This window comes from Erpetoichthys calabaricus, chromosome 1 (assembly GCF_900747795.2).
Source record: "Erpetoichthys calabaricus chromosome 1, fErpCal1.3, whole genome shotgun sequence".
NCBI lineage: Eukaryota > Metazoa > Chordata > Cladistia > Polypteriformes > Polypteridae > Erpetoichthys > Erpetoichthys calabaricus.
Genome location: NC_041394.2, coordinates 65,463,278 through 65,488,075, shown reverse-complemented (window position 1 = coordinate 65,488,075; position 24,798 = coordinate 65,463,278). Strand labels below are relative to the sequence as shown.

Here is a 24,798-nt window from a genome sequence, read left to right as displayed (position 1 = left end):
ATGCTTTTTACTCTGTGAAAAACTGGCCAGGATAAAAAGGGGGGCATGGGGGGGGGGGGGGGGGAAGGGGAGAGAAGAACAGATGGTCATAACCTAATCCTCAGGCTTTGAAAAATAACGTTCATTTTATCATTCCGGCATTTCTTGGCAATAAAACATGGAGTCCTGGAATGACCCATAGTTTGCTCCAATTGAAGCTGTCAGCCTACAAAACAAGTGGTGGAAATAAAGACGCATTAGATCTGTCGCTAGGCTTGATACCAAGAGGATTTTCCCCCATTGCATTTTCCATATAGATTATTCAGGCTTAACAATGGCTGGAGTTGCATTCAAGGCGTCTGTTTTGTGGGAGTTTGAAATGCTGATGGCTTTTGCATTGATTGTTCACTTTGGCTTTTAAAGATTGGCTTTGCTCAACGACATCTCTTAACATTATCATTGTGCATAAATGCTGGTCATAATACAGTAATCCTTCATGACTGAAACTATGTATAATGGCTTGCTATAAGTCATGCGTGAGTCACTTACTGCTACATAACACAAAGTCTTTGTTAAAGTCTTGTTACTTAGCAGTTACGGACTAATAGATATACTGTTATATAATGTTGCCATTGACATTTTGGAAATTTTAGTGAGACTCAAAAAGTGTTTTAAGTCTTAATATACAGCAGCTGTTACTACATAATAGATTTATCTTGTTAGCCGCCATGTTACAATTCTCGATGGTAACGGATTTAAAAAATAATATAACAGACAAACATATTAAGACAATTTCTCTCTGAATATGAATATTTAGTAAGCCTAATTCTACATTTTCTTTCCTTATTATATATCCGGCACGGCGGTTACAAGGTATTTCCAAACAATTGTAATTTACCGATATCAACACCAGGGGGCGCCTCTGTGATTCTTTTTTTGGTGAAGCGTCAGAGATTTACTTTGTTAGAAGAAGAGCGCTTTATGCTTTCAAAGAGCCCAAAAGGGCAGACAAATAAAGGACAAAGAGAAAAAAATCATAAAGCGGCGAAAAATTACAACTCGCTCCAGCTTATCACACGTCAAGGAAGATTTACAAAAGTCGCGTGAAATAAAAAGAAAGCAGAGAGCGAGGGAAAAATAGTGGAGCCTGTCTGCGAAAGGTAAGACGCACAAAAGAAGAAAAGAACGGGGAGGCGACGCTGAGAGGCTGATGTGAGCGGGGCTGGGCGAGGTTTCCTGTCCATCGGTTTTAAACACTTACACCAAATGCAGGTTACGCTGTATGCATTCATACATTTTTGATGTTTTGAGGTATTTACGTTGAGAACTTCCTAAACCAGGTAAACAGTAACAATGATGAGGAGGAGGAGGAAGATGCATGATTGTATCCTTTATCTGATTCCGCTTTCTTCAAGTTCAGGGTCGCTATTCCTTTTTAAACAAGTGCCTTGGTCACCGTACCATTACAGGGTATTTTTTAAAATTATTATGATTGCAAAAATGTTAATGAGAAAACAAACAATTTTACGTGCAGTGGAACTAACGGTTGCTAATTTTGAAAGACTGCAAATAAAAAATAATATACCTTTAAGATATGGGCAAGAACTGTAAAATGTGTCAAAAGTTATTCTTTCTTAGCATATCAAGTGTTATCATGCAGCTGCATTTTGAAATACGATACGTTCTTGAATTCGGCCGTCCTTCAGCTGTCAGATGTGCTTATTCAGATACGGGGCCAAACTGGCCGCATAAAGTTTTGATCAATAATTTATTTTGCTATGGTTGTTACAGTTGGTAGTCATAACATTACATAACATTTGCAAAGTCGCCTAATCTAATTGAGAGTCGCTGGCCGAAGCCTATCACAGCAGCACAGGGCACAAGGCAGGCAACAGGCCGGGACAGACAGTCATATCACAGGACTCACTCAGGCAAGGGATCAACGCCGACAGTGGTTGATGGTTCGCAGCCCGTAAATGGCAGAAATGATTCCACTCTTTTGGGCTCTTGAGTAAAGCCCTTAACCTGCAATAGGTCCGTCCTGGGTACGAAGTTAACCTTCAAGCAGGTCCACAGACATGCATGGAAAACTCGGGGTTTGGTGGAATGACTGGCACTCAACCCACCGTAAAAAGAAAAAAAAACCACTTACACTGTGCCATTCCTTTCTAATTAGTGTGTGGTGCTAAGGTGTTACCTGTTACACGGCTGCTCTCCGGTCCTAATTTGGGATCCTGTGGTGGTTTGTTGTGTGGTGGGTATTAGTGCATGTTCTCAACTTCTCTCTCTCTCTCTCTCTGTCTCTGTTTCTCTCTCTCTGTCTCTCTTTCTAATACTGTACTCACAAAATCAGGTCTTTCTGGTTAATACCGACTAGGATAAAACGTGCGGTTGGGCTCTTCTTGAAGGCACTGCAAAAATACAGCCCAATTTAGTGGACTTTAGAAATATTCTTTTCATTCAAAATCCCCAGAGTGTCGATGTAACGTCAGACATTTTGTCAAGTTAAACTATGTATACCAACGCACACACACTTTGTAGTCTTTTTGAAATCATTAATTAAACGAACCAGTAGATTTTTGGTGAAGATGGTGTACAGGATAGACTGGAATTTCTTGCGGAAGTATTACGATCGAGCGCGGGACTGAACTCTACAAAACGACTCAGCGTAATAGATTGGCCAAGCTTCATTTTGGGTTAAGATTTAAACACTATCAATATCGCGTCTCTATCTTAACGAAATACGTAAATCCACCCCTCTTGTGAATCTGGCCTGCTGATAGCAGAATGTAATGTGACGTATGCAACTTTATCAATTGTTTAATTTTTAAATCCTAATGTCGCCTCATGGAGTTTGCACTCCGGTTCGATTTCATCCTGCTTGGACTTTGAGTGCCCCCATTATTTTTTCCTGTAATCAATGTGCTAGAATTTAAACTGGCGACCACCCCAGTTAAGACAAGCTCTGTCCAAAGGTTACGTTAATATGTAACCCCAACCACTCTTGCTGCCACAGCCACAGGAACGATCTAACCACATTTTCCTTTGCGTGCTTTGTTTTGTAAATCCATCAACCCAGTTCTGAAAGTTCCGTTTTCCATTAATTGGATGCGGAGTTCCACAGCCCATCCTGGCAGAGCCATCGAGTGTCCCGTGGCGGTGCTGGACTTGGCGCCACTCCACCGCAAGCCACACCTGCACTCACTCCCTCCTTCCCTCCCTCCATCACTCACTCACTCACTCACTCACTCACTCACTCACTCACTCACTCACTCACTCACTCACTCACTCACTCACTCACTCACTCACTCGCAATTCTTAGTTTTCACAAATTACGATGAACACCGAGGCACGAGCAACACGTTGATTTTGCAATAGAAAGTGTCGAAGAAAATAAGTTAACTATTACCTAACAGTTTGAAAGGATGAAAACAAAACCATAATGCTTTTAACCCTCTTGGGAAACAGTCTTGTTTTTCTTTCGCCTTTTGCAAAGAAACATCTGTTTGCACAGTGAGATGACGAAACAATCTGAACTTAACGGTTCAGGCATCCTAAAAAGAAGCACAGAGGGGACATGACAACATCTGGTTTCTTTTAAATAAGACGAATAAATAAGTGTAGGCGTCCTGGTGGTAGGTAGGTCCTGGTCCTTCACGCAGATCTTGTGCAGTCTTTGTAATTACAGGTCCCTGTCACAGTTTGATCCCAGGACCGAGCTGCACAGATTGTGACGTCATTTGCCGACGTCTCTTTACGAGAACGCGCAGTGCCAGTTGCCCAGTGACGTTCGTGCATCTGTCGTCTACAATTCGGATGGAAAAATAAAGTACGCATTGCGAAAGCTCCCTGGCTCCGGATATGAGATGTGTGGCGATTTGCAGCCCTCAGTTCATTCATAAACGCAGCCTGTTTAGTAAAGCGTGCAGTTGCCTAAGATACGATTTCCATGTCTAAATATTTATAGATTAATCAAACTAGTATTCTTCAACTGTCGCCGCGTATGAATTATCATGTTTAAACTCGAATAAGATAAACACGTCTTTGTGGCCAGTGCCACGCCTTTCTTTGGTACTCATTTCTTTCAGTTTGCTGCTTCTTCATGAATTAAAGTTTCCACGGCGATTTTAATGAATGGGAGTAAATGAGAGTCAAAAGTCAGGCCGGTTGTGTTGCGATCGGTTTTAGTGCAGAGAGCGGGGATGCGAAATACTTGGGCTTTTGAGTTGCGAAATACAACAATCAATAAGTTTATTTTTTTTGGGCTCAGTTCAGACATAGGAGGAGACGTGACGAGGGTGTGCGTTAGGAAAAAAGCAGCTGGGAGAGGGAAAGTGAGAGAGGGTGGACGGGGAGTGCGTGTGTGTGTGTGTGTGTGTGTGCGTGCGTGCGTGTGTGTGTGTGTAGGGGGAGTGTTGGTGGCTACTGGGTGGAGAGAAGAGGGAACACGAGGGAGAAAAAAGAACTGGGAGAGGTTGACTGAAGAACAGAAGGAGAGAAAAGAAAGGAAATACAGTGTGCCAGAAGCGGGGGCACGGCCGGATAGGCTATAAGAAGTAAGCAACAAGAAAAAGAAAGGTGGCAGGCGAAAGGATCTCTCTTCGTAGCAAGGTAACAAAGGTTTTTCATTGTCTTATTTAAGCCATGGATGCACGAAGGCACTGGTGCCTGCGGTCCACAAGCTCGTCGTCCTTTTCGCGCACCGTGTACTTTGCTGGCCTCGGTCAGCGGACTGTGGTGCATGTGGGCGTTTCTCCTAGTAAAAGAACACGAAACTGATCTTATTAACCTCGGAAACACAAGACTTCGGTCTCATTCGTAATGTTGTCTTCATGCGTGCCATTCTTCTCGGGATCGATATTTCTCATTAATATAAGTTTGGTGGTTGTGCCGGTAATTGAGGGGCGGAGGTTAAAAATAAAAGATATCTATCTATCTATCTATCTATCTATCTATCTATCTATCTATCTATCTATCTATCTATCTATCTATCTATCTATCTATCTATCTATCTATCCGTTACTTTCTGACCTTTCAGTGATCACATTGCTCTGCTTCATCACTTTAACCAGCTGATCAAACGATCATTTAAGTAAAGACATCACCTACTTAGGCATCTCTGTCGATCTTTTTTATATATTCTTCACTATCGTTTGATAGAAACAGCCCGGATGATGTGTAGCTACTGTCAGACTGGACTGTTTGCACGCGAGTTGTTGTGGACCCTGAATATTTGTCTGTACAGAATGTTCAGCCCACCACTCTGTCTTGCTTTGACTGGGACTCTTGCGACTTCGGCTTTTTCTTTCCAGGCAGGATCTCCGCCAGAGATGAGTCCCCACCTTTAATGGAGCTCATCATTGCATCAGACGGCCATGTACGCCGCATATTCTGATTTTCTACACAAGTGTGCACGCAAGGGGCTTACCCTCTTCTTTCCTTTTAGTTTTAGTTACTTGGTTTTAAACACTTCTCTCCTTATTTAGTTCTGCTGAAGAGCTCATGGTAGGAATGGCAGAGCAGCAGACGTTTCTCTTTCTTGTTGCACTTTCCTTCCATTCTAAAGGCTTTTCAGAGATTTTATTACACACCATCTCTATTTTCAATATAAATGCATAGTGCCATGATTTCTGTTTTCAATATAAATGCATAGTGCCATGATTTCTGTTTTCAATATAAATGCATAGTGCCATGTGATGGACTGGTGCCCAGATCAGACTTGTGCCCATTGCCACTGTGATAGACTCTGGTCCCCTGCAACCCTGAATGCTATTAAGCTGGTTGGAGGATGAGATGAGATTAATGCATAATCAAGGAAAGTAATGGATGACAGTGGTTAGTATTACCATGCATGCCATTTCTTCTATCAGCATACAGATTCATTTTCTTACCTGGGCAAGGTCCATTTTGGAATTTTTATATTTTTTTTCCATGGGAGATCTTACAGGTATTTTGGCTTATTTCCATAACTCTATGATATATGCAGGTTAAGTGACTACCTGAAGGGAATGAGTGACCCTGTGATGGACTGACCCAGGGCTGTCTTAATGTATTGTCACAATGGTCACTGGCCCAGAAGCATAGGATCCTACGATGTTTCTGATGCCTCTGTATGTTTCTGTTTTGCTATCAAAACAGGGTCCCATCGCACTACTTTGTCCAGGGGCTTATGATGTTATTAAGATGACCCTGCCTAGTCTTTCATTCATTGTTGGTTCTTTGCACCTGAAGTTAGACTAAATGATAAATGAACTGGCCTTGCGTAAATGAGTATGAGCAGACTAGTGGGTTTATGTGACCCGTGATGGACTATATATAAATCAGCCAGTTATGAGTAAGTGTGTATGTTAGATCCTGCTTAGTGCTTAATCTGACATCAGGTAGTTACTGTAAAATGGACCAGTTTAAATGATGATAGACTGGTGTTTTACCCATGCTTGGCCCATGCTTTGTTCCCATTGCTGCCAAGATAAACTCTGGCTCCCCCAAATCTGAAATGGAAAAGCAGGCTCAGAATTTGAACAGATGATAAGTGAACCCATAGTAGAATGTAATTCTGTCCCCTTACAATTACAGTACAGTTCAAGCTCCTTAATCTCTAGGTGACATGGCCTTCTTTTTCCATGTGATTGGCTTAGTGCATTTACCTCCTAAATTTTGTGCTTTAAAATGTATAGAAAGGCTGCAGAAATTTAAAGCATACATGTTAAAGTACATTCATTTGCTTTAATGAAATACAGAAGCAGGAAGCCTACAGTTCTTAAGTAACCAAATCATTCAAAGAGATTGAAACCCTGATTAAGAACTTGTTTGGAATAAAAACCAACATGTGCAAGAGTGTAGCTGTGAGCTGTTTACGAATCTTTTACGACTTAGTACCATGCAATTCAAAATCAAGTCTCTTAATTAAAAATCCTGATTTATAAGATATGAACATAAAGCAGGGATAATCAAGGGGAGAAAACAAAGTAACAAATGGAAGAAACCCCTTGTACATTATCTGCTCAGTGAGTGTACTTGTCCAAAGGCCACAGGCAGTGTGGTTCAGTGGTTAAAGCTTTGGACCTCAAACCATGTGGTTGTGGGTTCAAATCCCCCCACTGATACTATGTGACCTAGAGCAAGTCACTGCATCTGCTTGTGCACCAGGTAAAAAATGTAACCAGTTGTATCTCAAATATTGTAAGTCACTTTGGATAAAAGTGTCAGCCAAATTAATAAATGTAATGTAATTTTTGTACCACAAGCAACAATGAGGTCTCCCTCCCAAACTCCCTTTCTTTCTCTCCTTCCTCTGACAGCACTACCTTCCCTGCCAGTTTGAACCCTTGTCTAACTTGCCTCCCAATGCTAAGTTCTGAAGGCCTACAGCCACATTGAGGTTATGCTGCTTCCATGGCCAACTTGGTAGGGCCAACAATGCCCTGGAAAGTCATGTGACCTTCTTCACAGAATTTCTTCAGGTGACCCCAGATCGTCTTGCATCCCAGAGCTCCCAGTGCACAGTTAAAGAGCCAGACAGCCTTAGTTCTCCTGGCAATGACCATTCACCAAGATGCTGTTCCTGTTTCATAAAGGTACTCTGTGCTGCCATTGTGCGGTTCGGGGAAAACTCCTGGCTGTCATAACTGAGAATTTTCATGTGGCTATTTAACTTTAGGATGTTTTCCCTTCATTAGAAATTGTTCTTATATTTTTGTTTATTTTTTACCATTATGAGGGTAGTATCATGTGTTGCCATTTCATGCTGTTTTTAACTTGTGGCTACCACCATTTTGTATTATGTTAATAAGATGACTATTTCTTATTAGGCTAGGCAGGCACCTATCTCGCAGCTGAGCCACTCGAAGTGCGTCAGGGCGCTCCTCCATTAGAGAAAGCGATTGTATTTAAAGAGATGGTATTTAGAAGAGTATGCGTGGCGTGGGACGAAGACTAGTTTGGTCGTTAGTTATTATAGAAAGAAAAGCAGTTACTTGAGTTCTTTACTACAACTGTCTATTTTAAACACCAATGAATAATAAAATGTATTAAAAAGTAAAAGTAAAAAAGTCAAAGTAGAAGGAAAAAAGTAAAACATAATAAAAAGTAATAAAAAGTAAATAAAAAATTAAATTACATTAACACTTTGTCAAAAACAATATTACAATATCTCTTTCCAGGTGAGAGAAATAAACCACACAGGCAAGTGATTGTAGCAGTCCAAAAACAAAGATTTTATTGCTCTTCCGCCTTCACTGGACAATGCAAACTAAAACAAAAAAACCAGACGAAGAACAACCACATGTCAAAAACCTCCCAATGTTGTTTTTTACCCTCACCGTATATCTTTTTTTTTTCCTTAAAAATTTCCAACCCCCCAGAATAGCAGTGGTTGCTTTATTTAAGAGTGGCAGATGTGGCTCCTCTGCCCAACCCTCTCCATTTGTATGGCTTTTTAGGACACACTGCCTTGGTGGTAATTTCTTTTCCTGACTGTTACAATATTATGAACTACTTTATCCTCTAACTTACATTCTATAAACAATGCTTTTTCTCGCATTTCTGTTTGCATATTCTTCGGGATATTTTTCTCCTTTTCCTTTATTGGATGATTCTCTTTTTCTTGATTTGTATTATATGCAGCTGTTTTTTGTTCATTTTCTTTTATTTCGAAATTCATTATCAGCTCTTGCCACTCTTTTTCCATTGTGATCTAAAATTCAAAGTTCTTGAATAGATAATTTGCTTTTCTGCCTTGCCATTATAGCCGACTACGTTCAAGGGCGAGTTAGCATTGAGAGTGTCACGGGGTGGTATGGAGAGAGGATGTAGGAGTAATGATTGGGTGAGTGGTGTGGAGAGGAGTGGTCACGTCTGAATAACGTGGACACAACAGAAAACGTTTTTAATATAATAAAGACAAACAACAGCATTGCTACTGTATGACTAGTATATGTGCTGTGTGTGACATTATGGTGCCGCAGTTCATTAGGATGGCAGTTCAATGTGCTTGTTATCACAACTTTGGAAGAATTCACTACTTTTGTGTTTGCTCTTGTAAGCAATTTTGTTATGGCCCATTTGACTTGTTTGTTTTTTGAGCAGTTCTGTGTTTTTCTCAACTTCTGCTGTTTTGCACTCTTAACACTCCTCATAATGAGTGTATATTTATTTAATTTTAAGAGTGTCATAATTTTTGGCATTTTCTTCTCATAACAGTGAGACTCAATGCTTTCCTCCAAATGTAGGATTCAAATTTTGTCTTGGGTGTCACTGTCTCCAGCTTTTTTTTCGAGCAATTCTATGTCTTTCTTGACCTCTACTGATTTGCTTTGAATTAGTGTAGAAAACATAGCAAAAGTCTGTGAAGTCTCAAAAAACACCCATAAGCCAGACAGGGCCTTCCTTAGTATCACCCCAGGCAGCCTGATCCCAATCTCTACTCCACATACCTCAAAAATGCAGAAAAGGATTTTTAAGTTCAAGAATACCTTAAATGTGTAAAACATGTCAAAATGCATCCCAACGGTATGGAGCTAGTCCAATTCCATATATTTACAAATGAAGTTATTATTTTAAAAGATCAAAAAGAGCAAAAGGGCAAAAATTAGCCCAAAAAGTGTTTACATATAAAGGCAAACAAATTAATCATTGAACCACTGAAGAGTCTGCTACTCTACCTTGCAATATAGAGACTGAGGGCAATACTTCACCTGTGAGGTTAGGGTGGCCCTGCCTCCTGGGGTTTCACCCACAAAACACAAGGAACACAGGATAAGTAATATATAGATAGTTAATAATAATTAAATAGGATGATGGTTACAAAAATATATAAATATAATAACCACATGAAAAATAATACTTTTAAATAAAGAAAATACAGGAAAGGAAAATAAACATAAGACTGATATAACAACTCTGATCCAATCTGCTCTGTTTTATTTCTTCATTTCCCACTCACATCATTCAAAAGAGGAGACGTGTTGAATATTGATTAGTGCACAAAAGTAAAAACTTCACTGCACTTTGTACATTTGACAATAAACACCCTATAGCCTATAAAAAGTGCAGTTAGAAGAAAATCACAGAACTTGCCTTCCCTCATCACCCATAACCAAGGCTGGATTAAAACCAGGGTGACTTAGCGCCTTAATAGAAAGCTTATCATATTTTAAACAATGCAGTGCACAGTCACCAATTTCGCACTCTTGATTTTGGCACTAGACGTGATTGCTTCATTGAATTCCTCTCTTTTATTTAACCCAAAAATCGTTTCATTAAGAGGGAAGGGTACCCCTTGGTCATTTCGACTCACAGATACTTAATCATATCATCGGGTGGAAGGAGGGGGGTCATAAGGCACCCAGAATGCCCTGATGGTATATCTGCCCCTGCCCATAACCCTTCTATTAAATAACTCCCCAAGAAGTAATTACCTTTGGGGTATGCTGTAAATGACTGTGGCATACAACCATCTAGTAGTTGCCTGCATACATTATCAATTCTTCTTCCTGCATTATTTGGAGTGAAGGCGGCCAAGTCGAATTACAATACACAAGGGTCTTTATTTTTATATATTTGTGAGGTATGGTGCCCCTTGTTGACTGTTTGCTTGAATTGTCTATACTGTTGGAGCCTCTGCACATGAAATAAGTTTATATATGGCATTATTAGTGTCACTTGTACAATATGCAACAATTATTCTTAAAGGATGAGTATTTTGTCTTTTCATGCTAACATTTTCTTGCTGCCTTACCTGGTTGAGGGTCATGGTAGCAACACACAGAGCTGAGCTGACTTCCACATTTCCAGTATATTCTACACACCATACTGAGTCCACCTCCTATTTTCTGCCCGTTTCCTGCCCCTTTTATCTCTGGCACTGCTTTGCCAGCCTGAACGCTGTCCCTTGGTATAAACACTGTGTGCACGTTGGCTTGCATATAGTTAGTTTTTATCATGTTAATTATAATTCCATTTCCTTCTAAGAGGAAAATGTATAATTGCACACCCACCACTAATGAAAAATTAATCTGCCAATTGATGAAAGCATAGCCATACTGACTTAATGTTAAACCCTCAGTACTCATCAATTGCTTAGACATCACACCACCTCTCAGTTTGCCTAGATTCATCATCAAGGTACCTTCTTTTAAGTTATAGATTTATTTATCAGAAGCAACTTTCATATTACTTGCTTTGAATTGTTCCCAGCGTTGTAAATTTGGTTCACTGTAGGCTAAGTACTGTATGTGTTTGGGGGGATTGGACTTCGTGTTACAGTCCACTACCGTAGCCAAAGGCCATGATATTAGCAATTGATTCATCTGTTTACTTGTCTTCTCCAAAGAGTGACTTACAAATCCCCAGCATTTGGCTCACTGCTTTCCATATGGTAGGAGTTAAACCTGAAACCTTAAAGTGCACAGCATTATCCTCTACACCCTAGTGAATAACCCCCTTAAATATTTAAAGTCTGAACTATTAGAGTGTTCTCTTTCCCTTGTTGTTAATCGGTATGGACAGACACCTCCTAATAAGCATTCTTTCATTTCAAAAAAATATTTAGTATTTAATGTTCTGCTTTTAGCTTTGCCTGAATCTGTGTTTCCTGGTTTTCATGTTAATGTATATTTGTCACTTTTTTTCTTTTTATTTTCTTATATTAACTCAAATAGTGTTGTGCTATTATGAACGTTGCTATGTTAAAAGAGGTGAATTAACTGATAGTTGCTTTTTCATTTTTCTTCCCCATAGTTTTCTCCTTGAATTTCTAATTCCAAGCATGTGCATTTTATCATTTTTATGCCTTTCTTGATTATTCTTTTATGTTATCTTAATAGAACCCTTTTGCCACGATTGCACTTTGTGTGGTGAATTTGTCTGGGCCTTATGATGTTGAGTGTCTTGCAGCTATTGATCGACCAGCTTTACAATCGATTCTCACTTGTCACCATCCATTTGTCTGACTTTTTTAGCCACTTGATCCTGGTAAACCACCACACCAGTGTGGCCACAAATGCAAGTGCGTACTAAAGACATCAGATTTAGAAGTGTTGTTGACCAGTATGGGGTCCAGGGTTGATTCATGCTTTGCAACTAATTCTACCAGGATTATCACCAGCTCACCACAATTTTGAACTGGATAATCGGGTTAGAAAATGTATGAATAAATCTGTAATTTGATCTACATTTACAAAACAATGTTACAATATTATGAATTACTTTATCTTCTAACTTACATTCTATAAACAATGCTTTTTTTTCGCATTTCTGTTTGCATATTCTTCGGGATGTTTTTCTCTTTTTCATTTATTGGATGATTCTCTTTTCCTTGAATTTTATTTTATGCAGCTCTTTTTTGTTTATTTTCTTTTTTTCAAAGTTCATTATCAGCTCTTGACACTCTTTTTCTATTGTGGTCTAAAATTCAACGTTCTTGAATAGATAATTTGCTTTTCTGCCTTTCCGTTATAACCGACTCTGTTGAAGGGCGAGTGAGTACTGAGAGTGTCACGGGGTGGAATGGAGAGAGGATGTAGGAGTAATGATTGGGTGAGTGGTGTGGAGAGGAGTGGTCACGTCTGAATAACGTGGACACAACAGAAAACGTTTTTAATATAATAAAGAGAAACAACAGCATTGCTACTGTATAACCAGTATAATTGCTGTGTGTGACATTATGGTGTCGCCTTATTTAGGATGGCTGTTCAATGTGCTTGTTATCACAACTTTGCAATAAATCATTACTTTTGTGTTTGCTTTTGTAAGTGATTTTGTTGCTGCCCATTTGACTTGTTTGTTTTTTGAGCAGTTCTATGTTTTTCTCAACCTCTACTGTTTTGCAATTCTAATGCTACTCATAATGTGTGTGTATTTATTTATTTTTAAGAGTGTCATAATTTTTGGCATTTTCTTCTCATACAGTACCAGTGAGACTCAATGCTTCCCTCCAAATGTAGGATTCAAATTTTGTCTTGGGTGTCACTGTCTTCAGCTGATTCTCTGGCACTTGATGGCTTGGCTCCTGCTCTGCTGTCACAGTTTTGCTTTGAAGCTGTCATCTCTGTTTAAAGATAACTGCTTGGGCTGCTGTGACAGCTTGAGTTTGAATCCATTTTCTCTGTCAACATATGTCAGTTGCTCTTAACAGTTTAACTCTGCTGTTATCATATGTATTCTTGAGTGACTGATGCCTCGTTGTTTGCTACCTTTCATTAGCTAGCTAGTTGAATCTTTCCATCTTTATATTCTGGTGTTCACTTTTACATTAAGGACATGCCTACCTCATGGCACTTGGATTTGAAGTGTAATCCTACACTTGGTTGTCTTGGGTTCTATTCCTATTACCTTTCCTGACACCTTTTTAATTTGAGCACAAATCTGCTTAATTCACATCCTATTTAACAAATACAGAATTTGCTACAATAAAAATGAATGGCATAGATGGCAGTTAGGTAAACTGAAATAAAGTGGTGCTGTCAGCCCTTGGAGGCACCAGTTTTGTGTTGATAAGAATGACTTATAATTGCTTTGAAATCACTTTAGTTCTTTTTTCCTCCCAGTATGAGAAAACCTCCACATATGATATACCGTTTGATGCATCATGATGTCTACTTATGCATGACTGTGAGCATCTTGGGACCTTTTCCCAATTTTTGTACTTCTAGACCTGGAACCCCCTAATTTTTAGGCAATTTTTGGACCATATTTTGTGCTGGAAATTACATCCTTAGGATAAACAGTAAACCAAGAGGTGACTTCAGCAAAAATGATCGGAAGGACTTGAAGTTGTGCATGCCATGTCAATCAGCTCCAGGGGATCACCCCCTAGTGAGATATGAGGGGTCAAAAATACTCTTTTTCACAAAACTTTAAAAAAATGGGGATTGGTAATATAGGCAAGTGGAGTGTCGCTTTATGCTGTATTGAAGTTGCAGATCACAAATATGATAATATTTTTGATATTTAATTATTTACTGGTGGTCCTTACTCCTTACCCTCATGGAGCCACTCCCAGAAGGATATATAATGACTAATTTCAAACATAAGCATATGGGGTATTGTTTTAGACTATTCTAAGTTCAGTGATTACAAATATGATGTTGTTTTTCATTTTTGATGCTTTAATTGGAACATAACCCTCTATGGACCTCACTTAGAAGGTGAAAAAATGACAAATTTTGATTATAATCAATAATATTGAGACTTATGTTCATCTGATCTAATAACAAGTTGATAACTATGATAAATGTTAGGGTGCTAACCCTACTGTCCCTGTTTCCCTCCACAACAAAAGAAAATTACCCTCGATGGCACAATTACAAACAGAAATGTTACCCTCTGGTGTTGTAACAGAAAACTGCAGCCTATCGTGGCTTCTAGTAAGACTTCTTATTAAGGCTTGTAGGAAATCCAACCCTTCTCCTCTCTCGTCAACATGTGATGCCTCATTCCGAGCCGCTGAGCTTTTATGGTCCTGGGGCTGGAAGGGGTGGAGTCAGTTGCCCTCACTTGGCCAAGTTCCGAGGCAAAGGAAGATGACACAGTTAGCAGCAGCACACCCTCTTGGCTCAGGGTGGTATTACATACCTGGGAGGAACCTGGATGGTGACCCTTTGACGGGCATGCGTTTAAACATCATGAAGTAAATCATTACATTTCTTAAGAACACACTGAATTTTGGTGGCTTACGCTAATTCTGACATTTTTTATTGCATTTATTCTAAGGATTTTTATTCTGATTGCAGATTGCAGACTATAAAAACATGAGTTGACAAACACCCCTACATTAAACACAATAAAAGCAAAATTAATACAACAAAGCAAATTCAAGATCAAAATGTGAAGACTGAAGTTTACTTGAAAAGGATTGATGAGCTCTGTTGTGCTGAATTGTCAATAATAATAATAATAATTCATTACATTTATATAGCACTTTTCTTAGTACTCAAAGCGCTATCTACACAGGGAGGAACTGGGAAGCGAACTCACAATCTTCCACAGTCTCCTTACTGCAAAGCAGCAGCACTACCACTGTGCCACCTATTTTTCTAATGTACTATACAAAAAGCAAAACAAAATTACAACATCAATTCAACAAATGCACAGAAGTATTATGATAAGTGGTTAGTTTTTGACAAAATTATAGAAGGCAACAAGGGTATTGTTGTGTTTATATGATGGTGGGTCTTCAAGTTGGTCACCATATCAAAGCAACCATCCTCACCTTCTGGGTCCCTAGTGGTGGCAATCTGACCACAATAAGTAGGGCATATCATCAGTGTGTGACAAACAAATGCCTGTACAAGAAAACAAAACTTTCAAATAAGTACATGTGCTACTGCATTTATTGTGTGTCATGCAAGATCCTGATGAACATTTCTCAAATTAACTTAGTTCAGATTTTAAAATGGACATTGCCTGACTGCCATGAAATTTTTTCAATATTCTCCTGTTAATTTTAGCTTCATCAATTAGTTAATTATAGTTTAATTAATTTTATCTGCATTAATTATAAACTAAAACCTTAAGGCCACAACTTTATAACTTCATCATGAGTGGCTATGTTGCCGTCCAGAAAAAAAGTAGTGTCATCAAATTTGCTGATGATACCACAGCCATTGGACTGATTGCTGGTAGAGATGACACAGCCTACAAGAGTGAGGTGAAAAAGTTGGTAATGTGGTGCCAGGACAACAATCTCTCCTTAAATGTTAGTAAAACAAAGGAGATGATTGCGGAACTATGGAAAAGGATGGAGCAGCACAAATATCGGTGAAGTAGAGGAGAAGAGTGAAAGATCCTACCTGGTCCTACAACACTATTTAATTGCTAAAAAAAACTCAACAGTGTTTGTATATCATTAGAAGGCTAAAGATATTTGCCATGACCCCCAGAATCCTTAGTGGCTTTTTTAGTGGTAATAATGCTATTGAGAGCATTCTTATCAATGCCATCAGAGTATTGTTTGATAGCTGATCTACACAGAACTGCAAGGCCCTATAGCAGGTGGTCAGAACTGCCCAAACCATTTCAGGAAGATCTTCTGAAGAACATTTACCATGAGTCATTAGCAGAGCCCACAGCTTTATAAAGGACAGAGCTCACCCCAAAAACAACGAAAATATCACACTCCTGCCATCAGGCAGATATTATCTTATCCATAGGTAATTAGTCTTGTGAATGATTCCCATTCACCATCCATTACCTCTCCCCCTCAAAATGTCTGGCTTTGTTGGCACATACTGTGAATTTCCCCTTGGGAATAATAAAGTATCTATCTATCTATCTATCTATCTATCTATCTATCTATCTATCTATCTATCTATCTATCTATCTATCTATCTATCTATCTATCTATCTATCTATCTATCTATCTATCTATCTATCTATCTATCTATCTATCTATCTATCTATCTACTGTAGGTCCAGCTAGTAATGTATATGCTCTACTCATCTTTTGAATTATGACATTGTATTATGAAAATGTACTACATCTTTTTTAGATTACTGTATATGTTTCAATTTGTCAAAATGATCTATTTGTTTACATAATGCTCACAGTATTTATAACATCCTGGCTGAACAAGGGGCCTGAGTTGCCTCGAAAACTTGCATATTGTAATCTTTTTAGTTAGCTAATAAAAGGTGTCATTTTGCTTGACTTCTCAATACATTCGTAATGGCTAACATGCTACATCTCCCTAGCACTACATGCACTGTATACTGTATGCTTAAATTGGGGTGGAGTGGTGGCTCTGAGGCTAAGGATCTGTGCTGGTATCCAGAAGGTTGCTGGTTCGAATCCTTGTCACTGCCAAAAGAGATCCTACTCTGCTGGGCCCTTGAGCAAGACCCTTAACCTGTAATTGCTCCAGGGACACTGTCTAATGGCTGACCCTGCGCTCTGACCCCAAGGGGTATGCAAAAACTATCCATCCATCCATCCATTGTCCAACCCGCTGAATCCAAACACAGGGTCACGGGGGTCTGCTGGAGCCAACACAGGGCACAAGGTAGGAACCAATCCTGGGCAGGGTGCCAACCCACCGCAGTATGCAAAAACTAACAAATTCCTAATACAAGAAATTGTATAAGGTGAAATAAAGAACAAAAAAAATTGCACTGCTGTATGTACTGTGGAAGTTTCTTATGTATTGTCAATTGACTATTTGCACATTAATTGTGTTTAACTTGTGTAAACTAGCGGCTGGAAGAGCATGCAGAGTAAGATTTTCATTGTATGGTGTGACTGACTGTTTACTGTGCACATGACAATAAATTTTCAACTCAACTAAACACAACATGAACTACATACAAGTGTAGTTAAGACTTTCATGCTAGACACAGACTGTGGGTTACCGAATTTCTTCTGTGTAAGCTCAATACTCTACTGTTATTTGCTCAAATTGCTAAGTGAATTAAGTCCTCTCCTCTCCATACTACTCTGATCTCGAACAAACATTGCAGTGCTTCAGGAGCTTCTCTGTGTAACAACAAGTATGGCCTTTAAAAAGATGCTAGATTGTGCTTTAAATTTTTTATGAGCAGAAAGGAATCACAGAGGAATTTTTACCAAATATCTAATTGCCTTCAAACCAATAGGTCATAGAAATCATTAAGGTAATTTCTCTACAGGATTATGCTGGTAGTCGGCATTCTGGCCAGCAACACATTTTATTCATCTCCCATTTTTTTTCCTTTTATATAGAATTTGACTATAGCTTTGTTTTTAAAACTATTTTTTTAGGTGGAGTAACTGATAAAACCATACAGTATGGTCATTTTTGATAAACATACTGTGTACATTCAATGAATAAAGGCTGAGGTGTGTCCATGCACGGCCAAGTTTGTGTCCAATCTAAAAGGTAGAAAAGAACTGTCTTTTAATCCAAAAGTTCAGTTTATATCCCATTTGTTGCAATTTTACTGTCTTGTGAATGATTCTAGGTATAAATTAACAGAAAGGTTCAATTTATAGGGCCCTGTCTGTTTAAAAGTTTACTTACTGAGACAACAAAACATTTGACAAACACTAATGTCTCATTTATTGACAGGTTTTGTAATGAATACATAAGATGTAATGTTTAACTTGATAATTTGATAATCCATGACGTCTTTATTATTTGGTGGATTTCATGCATCACAAAGAAAGATGCTTCTTGTTTATCTCTCTTGTTACTTAGCACATAGTGTGTCATGTTTTCTCTCTCCCTGGTTATTAGGTATTTGTTCTGCATTATGGACAACAGTCTTTTAAAGATGCCTTAGATGGTGCTCTGTTTCTAAAGTGGGCAGGTTTCATTTTTGTTGTTGTCAGAACAAACAACTGTGTAATTTTACCGTTAGAGACTTTTCTCATTGCATTTCCTTATAAATCTGCTTTACCAGAGTGAACATATGATCATAGTCATGGCAGGATCATAATTGATAATGACACACACGTGTAAAAGTTGGTTCTACGGTACTGTATATTAACTGGTAATTTGATTTTCCTTTTGATAAAGCCTACTGTTAATTAAAAATGCATGCTGTAATGTTAACACGGAGGATTGCCTGTGTTCCAAGGATACACGTCTTGGTATAATGATATGATTAGATGTGATGCCCTTTGCCCATTTTTATTAAGTTATGAATGTTTCTAACTAAATTACTTCTAGATATTAATTTAGCATTTTTTTTCTCCATGCTGTGGTTTATATGATTTACACATCTGTAACCATTCAGCTCATTAAACACTTACTGAAACAAGATATGCTTACTGTCCTTACTCATCTTTGATCTCGATGGTGTCTTAGGATCATGATTCTAGCTTTTTTATATGCTGTTGTCTTCATTTCTTATATTAATCTTTGTCACTAAATGAGAATGATTTGCCTTTGTGCTTAAGATTGAGTTTGTCTTTTTATTTAATCAAGCGTTGCCTTTAGTACCAACTTTTTCAGCAGTTTCTGAGTTGTTTATGTTCTTTACATTTATGCATTGCAAATGTGTGAACAAAAAGACAAGAATCGTCATAAAGTGTTGGAGTACCACCCTGATTAACCCCACATACTAGAATTAAAGCTAATGTTGTGGAAAACACTTAGTAGATAAAGAATGAGTCTTGAGCCATCAATATAAATGACCTTCAAAATTGACATTCTTTATTTAAACCAATTGGTGGAGTCCCTGTGTTCTTGTTTTAATGCAACATGGCAGACCGAGAAAATCTAACAAAATAGCTTCCTTTAACCAGCTAGGTTTATTTACATTGTGGGATATGGCCGGCCACTCATCCCGGCCAATACCCCCAGGCTGCCAGGTGGAGCCCTCCCTGTAGCGTGGAAGTGCCCTGAATGCCAGCAGGGAATTATGGACAGTGGACTTTTAATTCACAGCCCTGCTGGATACCATGGGGGCTGTCAGAGGACACTGCATGGAGGAGTAAGAACTATTTTCCCTACACTCCGGAAGTATGTCCCAGGCACATGGATAGAAGAAATGACGTACTTCCGGGATGAAAAAGAAGAGTTTTGATCTGACCCGGAAGTGCTAAGAAGTCACATGGACTGAGGGTTCAGAAGCACTTCCAGGTCAAGGACTATAAAAGGACTGTGGGAAATCCCAGACAAACGAGCTGAGCTGGGTGGAAGTGTGGCAACGCATCTGGGAGAGTGGAGGATTGTTTATTGAGAACTGTATTGTTTTTTATTGAGAATTGTGGAGTGGAGGGTGCTTTGTGCACTTATTATAATAATAATTTTAACATTTGGACTTTTACCTGGTGTCTGGCGTCTGATCCGAGGGTTCAAGGGAGCGAGAGCGCCCCCATCTGTCACAACATGTAAGGAAGTATTACAGTTATATCAATCAGCATATAGATAAATGGTATATTCTAGAAACACCCTCTCTTAATAAGTATTATGAAAAGTTCTAAAATAGTTAATTATTTAGTCAAAATCCTTCTACTTGTGCAATACTAGGGGCCTAAACAATAATAGCTGCTGAGTACTTTAGGCAGAAATCTGTGATTCCAGAAGTTGACAAAATTCAGTTAGAAAGTTTATCACTAAACAATTTTATATTTCTATATCATGAAGACTCCAAAGAGATCAACAAAAGTTAAAAGGTTACTGAGACACCTTTGGTAAATTTTTTAAAAAATGTTGGTGTCATCATCTAACACACACCAATTCTTGTGTACTAAATCCTCAAAGAGTACACATACATAATCTTAGGATTTATTGATTTTTTTTCTTGTTTTTACTGACCTTATTTTTACTGTATGTTTTTATTGACGTTTTATGTTTAGAACAACAATGAACACATTCCTGTTGTTATTTTTTGAATTTGGTTTTGTTCTCTGTAATTAATTTCTTTCATGTCATTATTTTGTTTTGGTGTTCTGTATTTTGTTTTCCATGGGTGCCACCATTTTATCATTTTGTATTGTTGGCAGTGCTGCCAGTTGCAATCAGGTCGTTTTTAGGAGTGACATCATGTGACATCATGAGGTTGCTGGTGTTTAAGATGGCAGTGCACTGCTGTCAAAGTTTGTCAATAAAACTAACCCAAATTTCACTAGTGCTAGTTAGAATTTTTCTTTGGTATTTTGACTGTAGCAATTTTTATTTTTGTATTTTATGGTTATGTTTTGATCAGTTGGTTCTTTTTGCATTTGACTTTAGCCCATCTCAAACTCCATTTTTTATCATCTTCTAGTCCATTTCCTTTCATAATCAATCTGGCAATCAATCTTTTGGCTGTATAATATGTCAGCATGTGGATGTCATGGCTGTGTTGCCAAAATTAAAACAACAAAACCAAAAGAAAAATTGACATAAAATGTAAGGCAAAATTAAACAAATTAAAAATCAAACTTGATGTGAAATAATGTATTTTGCTGACCCTGAAACCTCACAGTTTGGATTTTTATGCTAGTGTCCTTTTGTGTTCTTCTCAATGCTACTCATACTACTACTACTTTAAGATGGGGGTAGCTTTATATCCTGTAATGTATTTTATTACGAAATTCCAATTTTCCATGAAGACTTGCACATTTCCAGAATGTTGTGTCTTTTGTTACTATTAAGTAGTTCATGTAGTCAGTGCTCACCGGCAGCTGTTTAGGTAATCATATTAAGATTTAGGGAAGCAGTGTACAACGGACCTTTGCTCAGACTTGATGTTCTTTTGTTTCAGATTCCCAGTGTCTCCCTTTTACTGTTGAATTATTTTGCTTTGCATGTTTTTTCACCTTTACACTTATGTCAAGAACTGTGGCTTGTGTTTGCCATTCACTGTTAGTTCTTGTCTTGCCATGATCAGATTTCCTAATGCAGTGTCTTGTCAGCTTTCTCTGGGGTTGTTTAACTGCTTCACCAGAATGCTGCAATATTAACTTTTATTATTTACTGTTTAACTCAGAGCTGCCAATCACACACTGAACATTTGTGGCTGAGCTGATTTTTTTTTCTCTCTTTTTCAGGTCTGTTTTTGGGAAATCGTTATAAAGAATAGAAAAGACAGCATTCCAAAGAGAGGAAACAAGGGAATGGGCCTTAATATAACCAACTCAGGGATTCATTGCTGAGTCAACAATCAGATATTTTTAACAGGTTATTTAATTTGCCAGACATTTCAATAACTGCCTCAAGTGGAAATAATTATTGCAATTATTTTCTAACATCATACTCTTCCTTTTTATGCCTATGCAATTCTTTGACTGGTAACTAATTCCTCAATGCTTTAAACATTACCCTCTGCACTGCAGGTTTAATGAGAATTCAGTCAACACAAGCAGTCAAATTGGAAGTAAAAAGTCAACTGTGCTCTTTATAAGAATACTTCAAAAGTGAAACATTGCAAAATGGCTACAACGTTTGCATTTGGGAAGTATACTCATGCAGTGGTGCGAGCCGTCCCTGATACCTTTGGCAAAAAGGATGGTGACAAGGATGAGCAGGGAGCTGAACTTGACTTGGCCAAAGCACAGCGCCAGTATGGTGTCTACACCGGAATCCTACGGCAGAAGCTGGGGCTACAGCTGATTGAAATACCGGCAGACAGTGGGCTACCTGACAGTTGGCGTGTGGAAGACATTGCTATAGTCCAGGGAGACACGGCGCTCATCACAAGGCCCTGGAGTGCCAGTCGACGTAAAGAGGTATGTTTTACATTGTTGAATGACTCTTTTTCACTTTTTTTGAGACAGTCATGTTCTTTGTGTTGTGAATATGTGTTGTGAACACCCCTGAGCTTTTTCATTCTACTTGTTGAATTTTTAATGTTTATTTTTGCCGTGTTTATATATCATATTGTTATCCTGGTGATGCCATTTTGTGTTTTGTTTTTTTATATGGTAATGTCCGTTTTGCATCTATCATTGTATGGCTACAGCCATGTTATTTATAGCAACTATCCCTGTTGCTGGTCACATGAAGAAATCACATGATGTGATGTGTCAGCTGTTCTGTCTTAAAGACATTTGGGGAAACGTTTTTTGTAAAGGACTAGGAGAAAGACGTAAATGAGAGGCACTCAAGGATCAAAAATCAGGAAACCAACTAATGTTTCGTCAGGAAAGGGGTGAAACAAGAATCAAATCAAAATTAGTGTTAAACTAAAAAAGCACAAACAAAATCACGTATTTGTGTCTGCATGTGTTAACTGTGTTCCGTTTCCCTTTTTCTTTCATCACTAGGGGGCTTCACCCCCTACTCGCTTCACTCGTCAACCCCCCCATCATGCGCTACGCATCAGCCACTTTGCGTCTCTGCCACTCGCATATGTGGGTTTCACTTTCACCAAACAAAAAAATCTTTTAATTCTCGCAGATACGCCTCTTATTTGGGAAGAAACACTACTTCTCTCTGATGGCAACACGAATTAGACGATCTGCAAGTCTCCAACTTAAAGTTTAAATCCAAACAATATATTCAATCTCTTTTCGCTGTTCCATTATTTCACAGAGTAATAATTTCCGTTTGTTTGTGCTAATGCAATCTTTACTATCATTTATTGAGACTTTCAAATTTTAGTACTTTCATAATCTCTAACCTGCTCTGCATGTATATCACGCCAACGTTTTTGAACCTCTTTATGACATTCTACTTTGTCATTTATTTTACGGCCCTAGGCGTGGTTAAATCTCTTGGCACAAAGTCTTGTCTCATGGGACTTGAAAGTGTCCCTCTGAAAAAGTCACATCTCGTCCCAGGCTAAAAAGTCTTGTCTCGTCCCAGGATCTTTATATACAATAGAGAGATGTAACTTTGTGCACACAGAGAATCCTGTTTTTGTGAAGGACTATGCTTTTCAGTTTCAGATTTGTTTGAAGGCTGCAGTTTCCACCTGTGCATAAGACATACACACGTCATATTTTGCAGATGCACTGTGAACAAAAAAGTAAAAATACTAAGAAATATAAAATAGTATAAATTTATAGGCAGCATCCAGAATATTTAGCCTAAATATATTTGAATACATACTTACTTTTACTCTCACTGGCCTCAAAAATTAAACTCCTTATTTTCAGAAGTTTTAGAGGTCAAGAAATCTCTTAGTCAGCCTACGGTGGACTGGCATCCTGTCCAGGGATTGTTACTCCTTTGCTCCCTATGCTTACTGGTATAGGCTCCAGCTTCCCCTACGCAGGATATACCAAGTTTAGAAAATGAATGAATGGAATCTTATGATCAAAATTGTTTTTGTATTTGTTAAGTTATAAACAATATGGAAAAGAAGTAACGATCTTCCACAATGCTATGTTGATAGGTAAAATCAGCTGTAACTGTGAGGCACATAACATCACTGGGTTAACCCTGTAGGCAGGCAGTGTGGTGTAGTGGTTAAGGCTTTGGACTGCAAACCCTGTGGTTATGGGATCAAATCCAATTACTGACACTATGAGAAAGTCACTTGACCTGGCTGTGCTCCATTTGGAAAACCAAAAGAAATGTAACCAATTGTATTGTAAATGTTTTAAGTTACCTTGGATGAAGGTCTGGCCAAAAGTGTAAAAGTCAACTTCCTGGTCCTGCTAAAATTTCTCTAAAGATCTTTGCGTTTTTTGTTTTTAATACTGTTTATAAATAGTTTTGCCATATTTAATGTTTACAATTTACAACGTAACTCTGATTGTGTGTTCCTTTTTATTTTTGCTTATCAGACTTTACATATTGTTTCATGATGATGATTCTCCTCATCATTGTTTGCTTAACAAATAGACTTTTTGGTTCTAAAACTTGAACAGAAATTTTTGACTTAGCCACATCTCCTGATTCCAATTCCATCTCATGCAGTCAGTACAAGCACTCAACTTGAAAATTTCTGCCCTAGCCTGTTCCTTTTGGGAATTTCACTGCCTGATCACATTTCTTCAACTTAGACTTCAAGAGATCTTTCTGAGATGTTAACTCTTTGCCTTTTTTCTACTCCGTGTGCCGTTGCCTTACTGAAGTAATTTCTTGCTGGCCTGTCTTCTTGCCTTGTATATTGAGTGTTCAGTGTTATTCTGATTTGTGGATAATTGAACTGACAGCAGCTTTTCTTTCAGGATTTAGTAAAAAATGTTCTTCCCTCTATTGCTTTGATCTGTAATCAGCAAGTAATGTGTGTCTAAGAGTCTTACTGGCTGTGCCCAATAGCGGCTGCTCAGACTTGATTTTAAGAAGAGACCTTAAACAGTGCTTACTGCCAAAAAAGTCTAACTTTTAATAGCATTTCCATTTGAAACTGAAGTCAAAAACTGATGACATGTTTGAAATGTATTTCTGCATTTCCACTCAGATTAATAATTTCTTTATCTATTCAGTGTGCACCTACATTTTTGGGTTCCTGTTATGGGGGCCC

At 38.3% G+C, this 24,798-nt stretch overlaps 1 protein-coding gene across 2 annotated transcripts in view; it reads left to right on the top strand.

Moving 5' to 3' along the window:
• Positions 1–923: 923 nt before the first annotated feature.
• Positions 924–24,798, top strand: part of ddah2 (dimethylarginine dimethylaminohydrolase 2) — a 69,048-nt gene continuing 45,173 nt past the window's right edge. The window contains exons 1-2 of one of the 2 annotated variants that reach the window (XM_028801154.2): positions 924–1,139; positions 21,434–22,111. In XM_028801154.2, the coding sequence (XP_028656987.1) occupies positions 21,815–22,111 (297 nt within the window). In that variant the 5' untranslated portion in view covers positions 924–1,139; positions 21,434–21,814. Of the gene's footprint in view, positions 1,140–4,352; positions 4,591–21,433; positions 22,112–24,798 lie in introns of those variants that run through there. The other variant, XM_028801149.2, reaches the window with a different exon arrangement.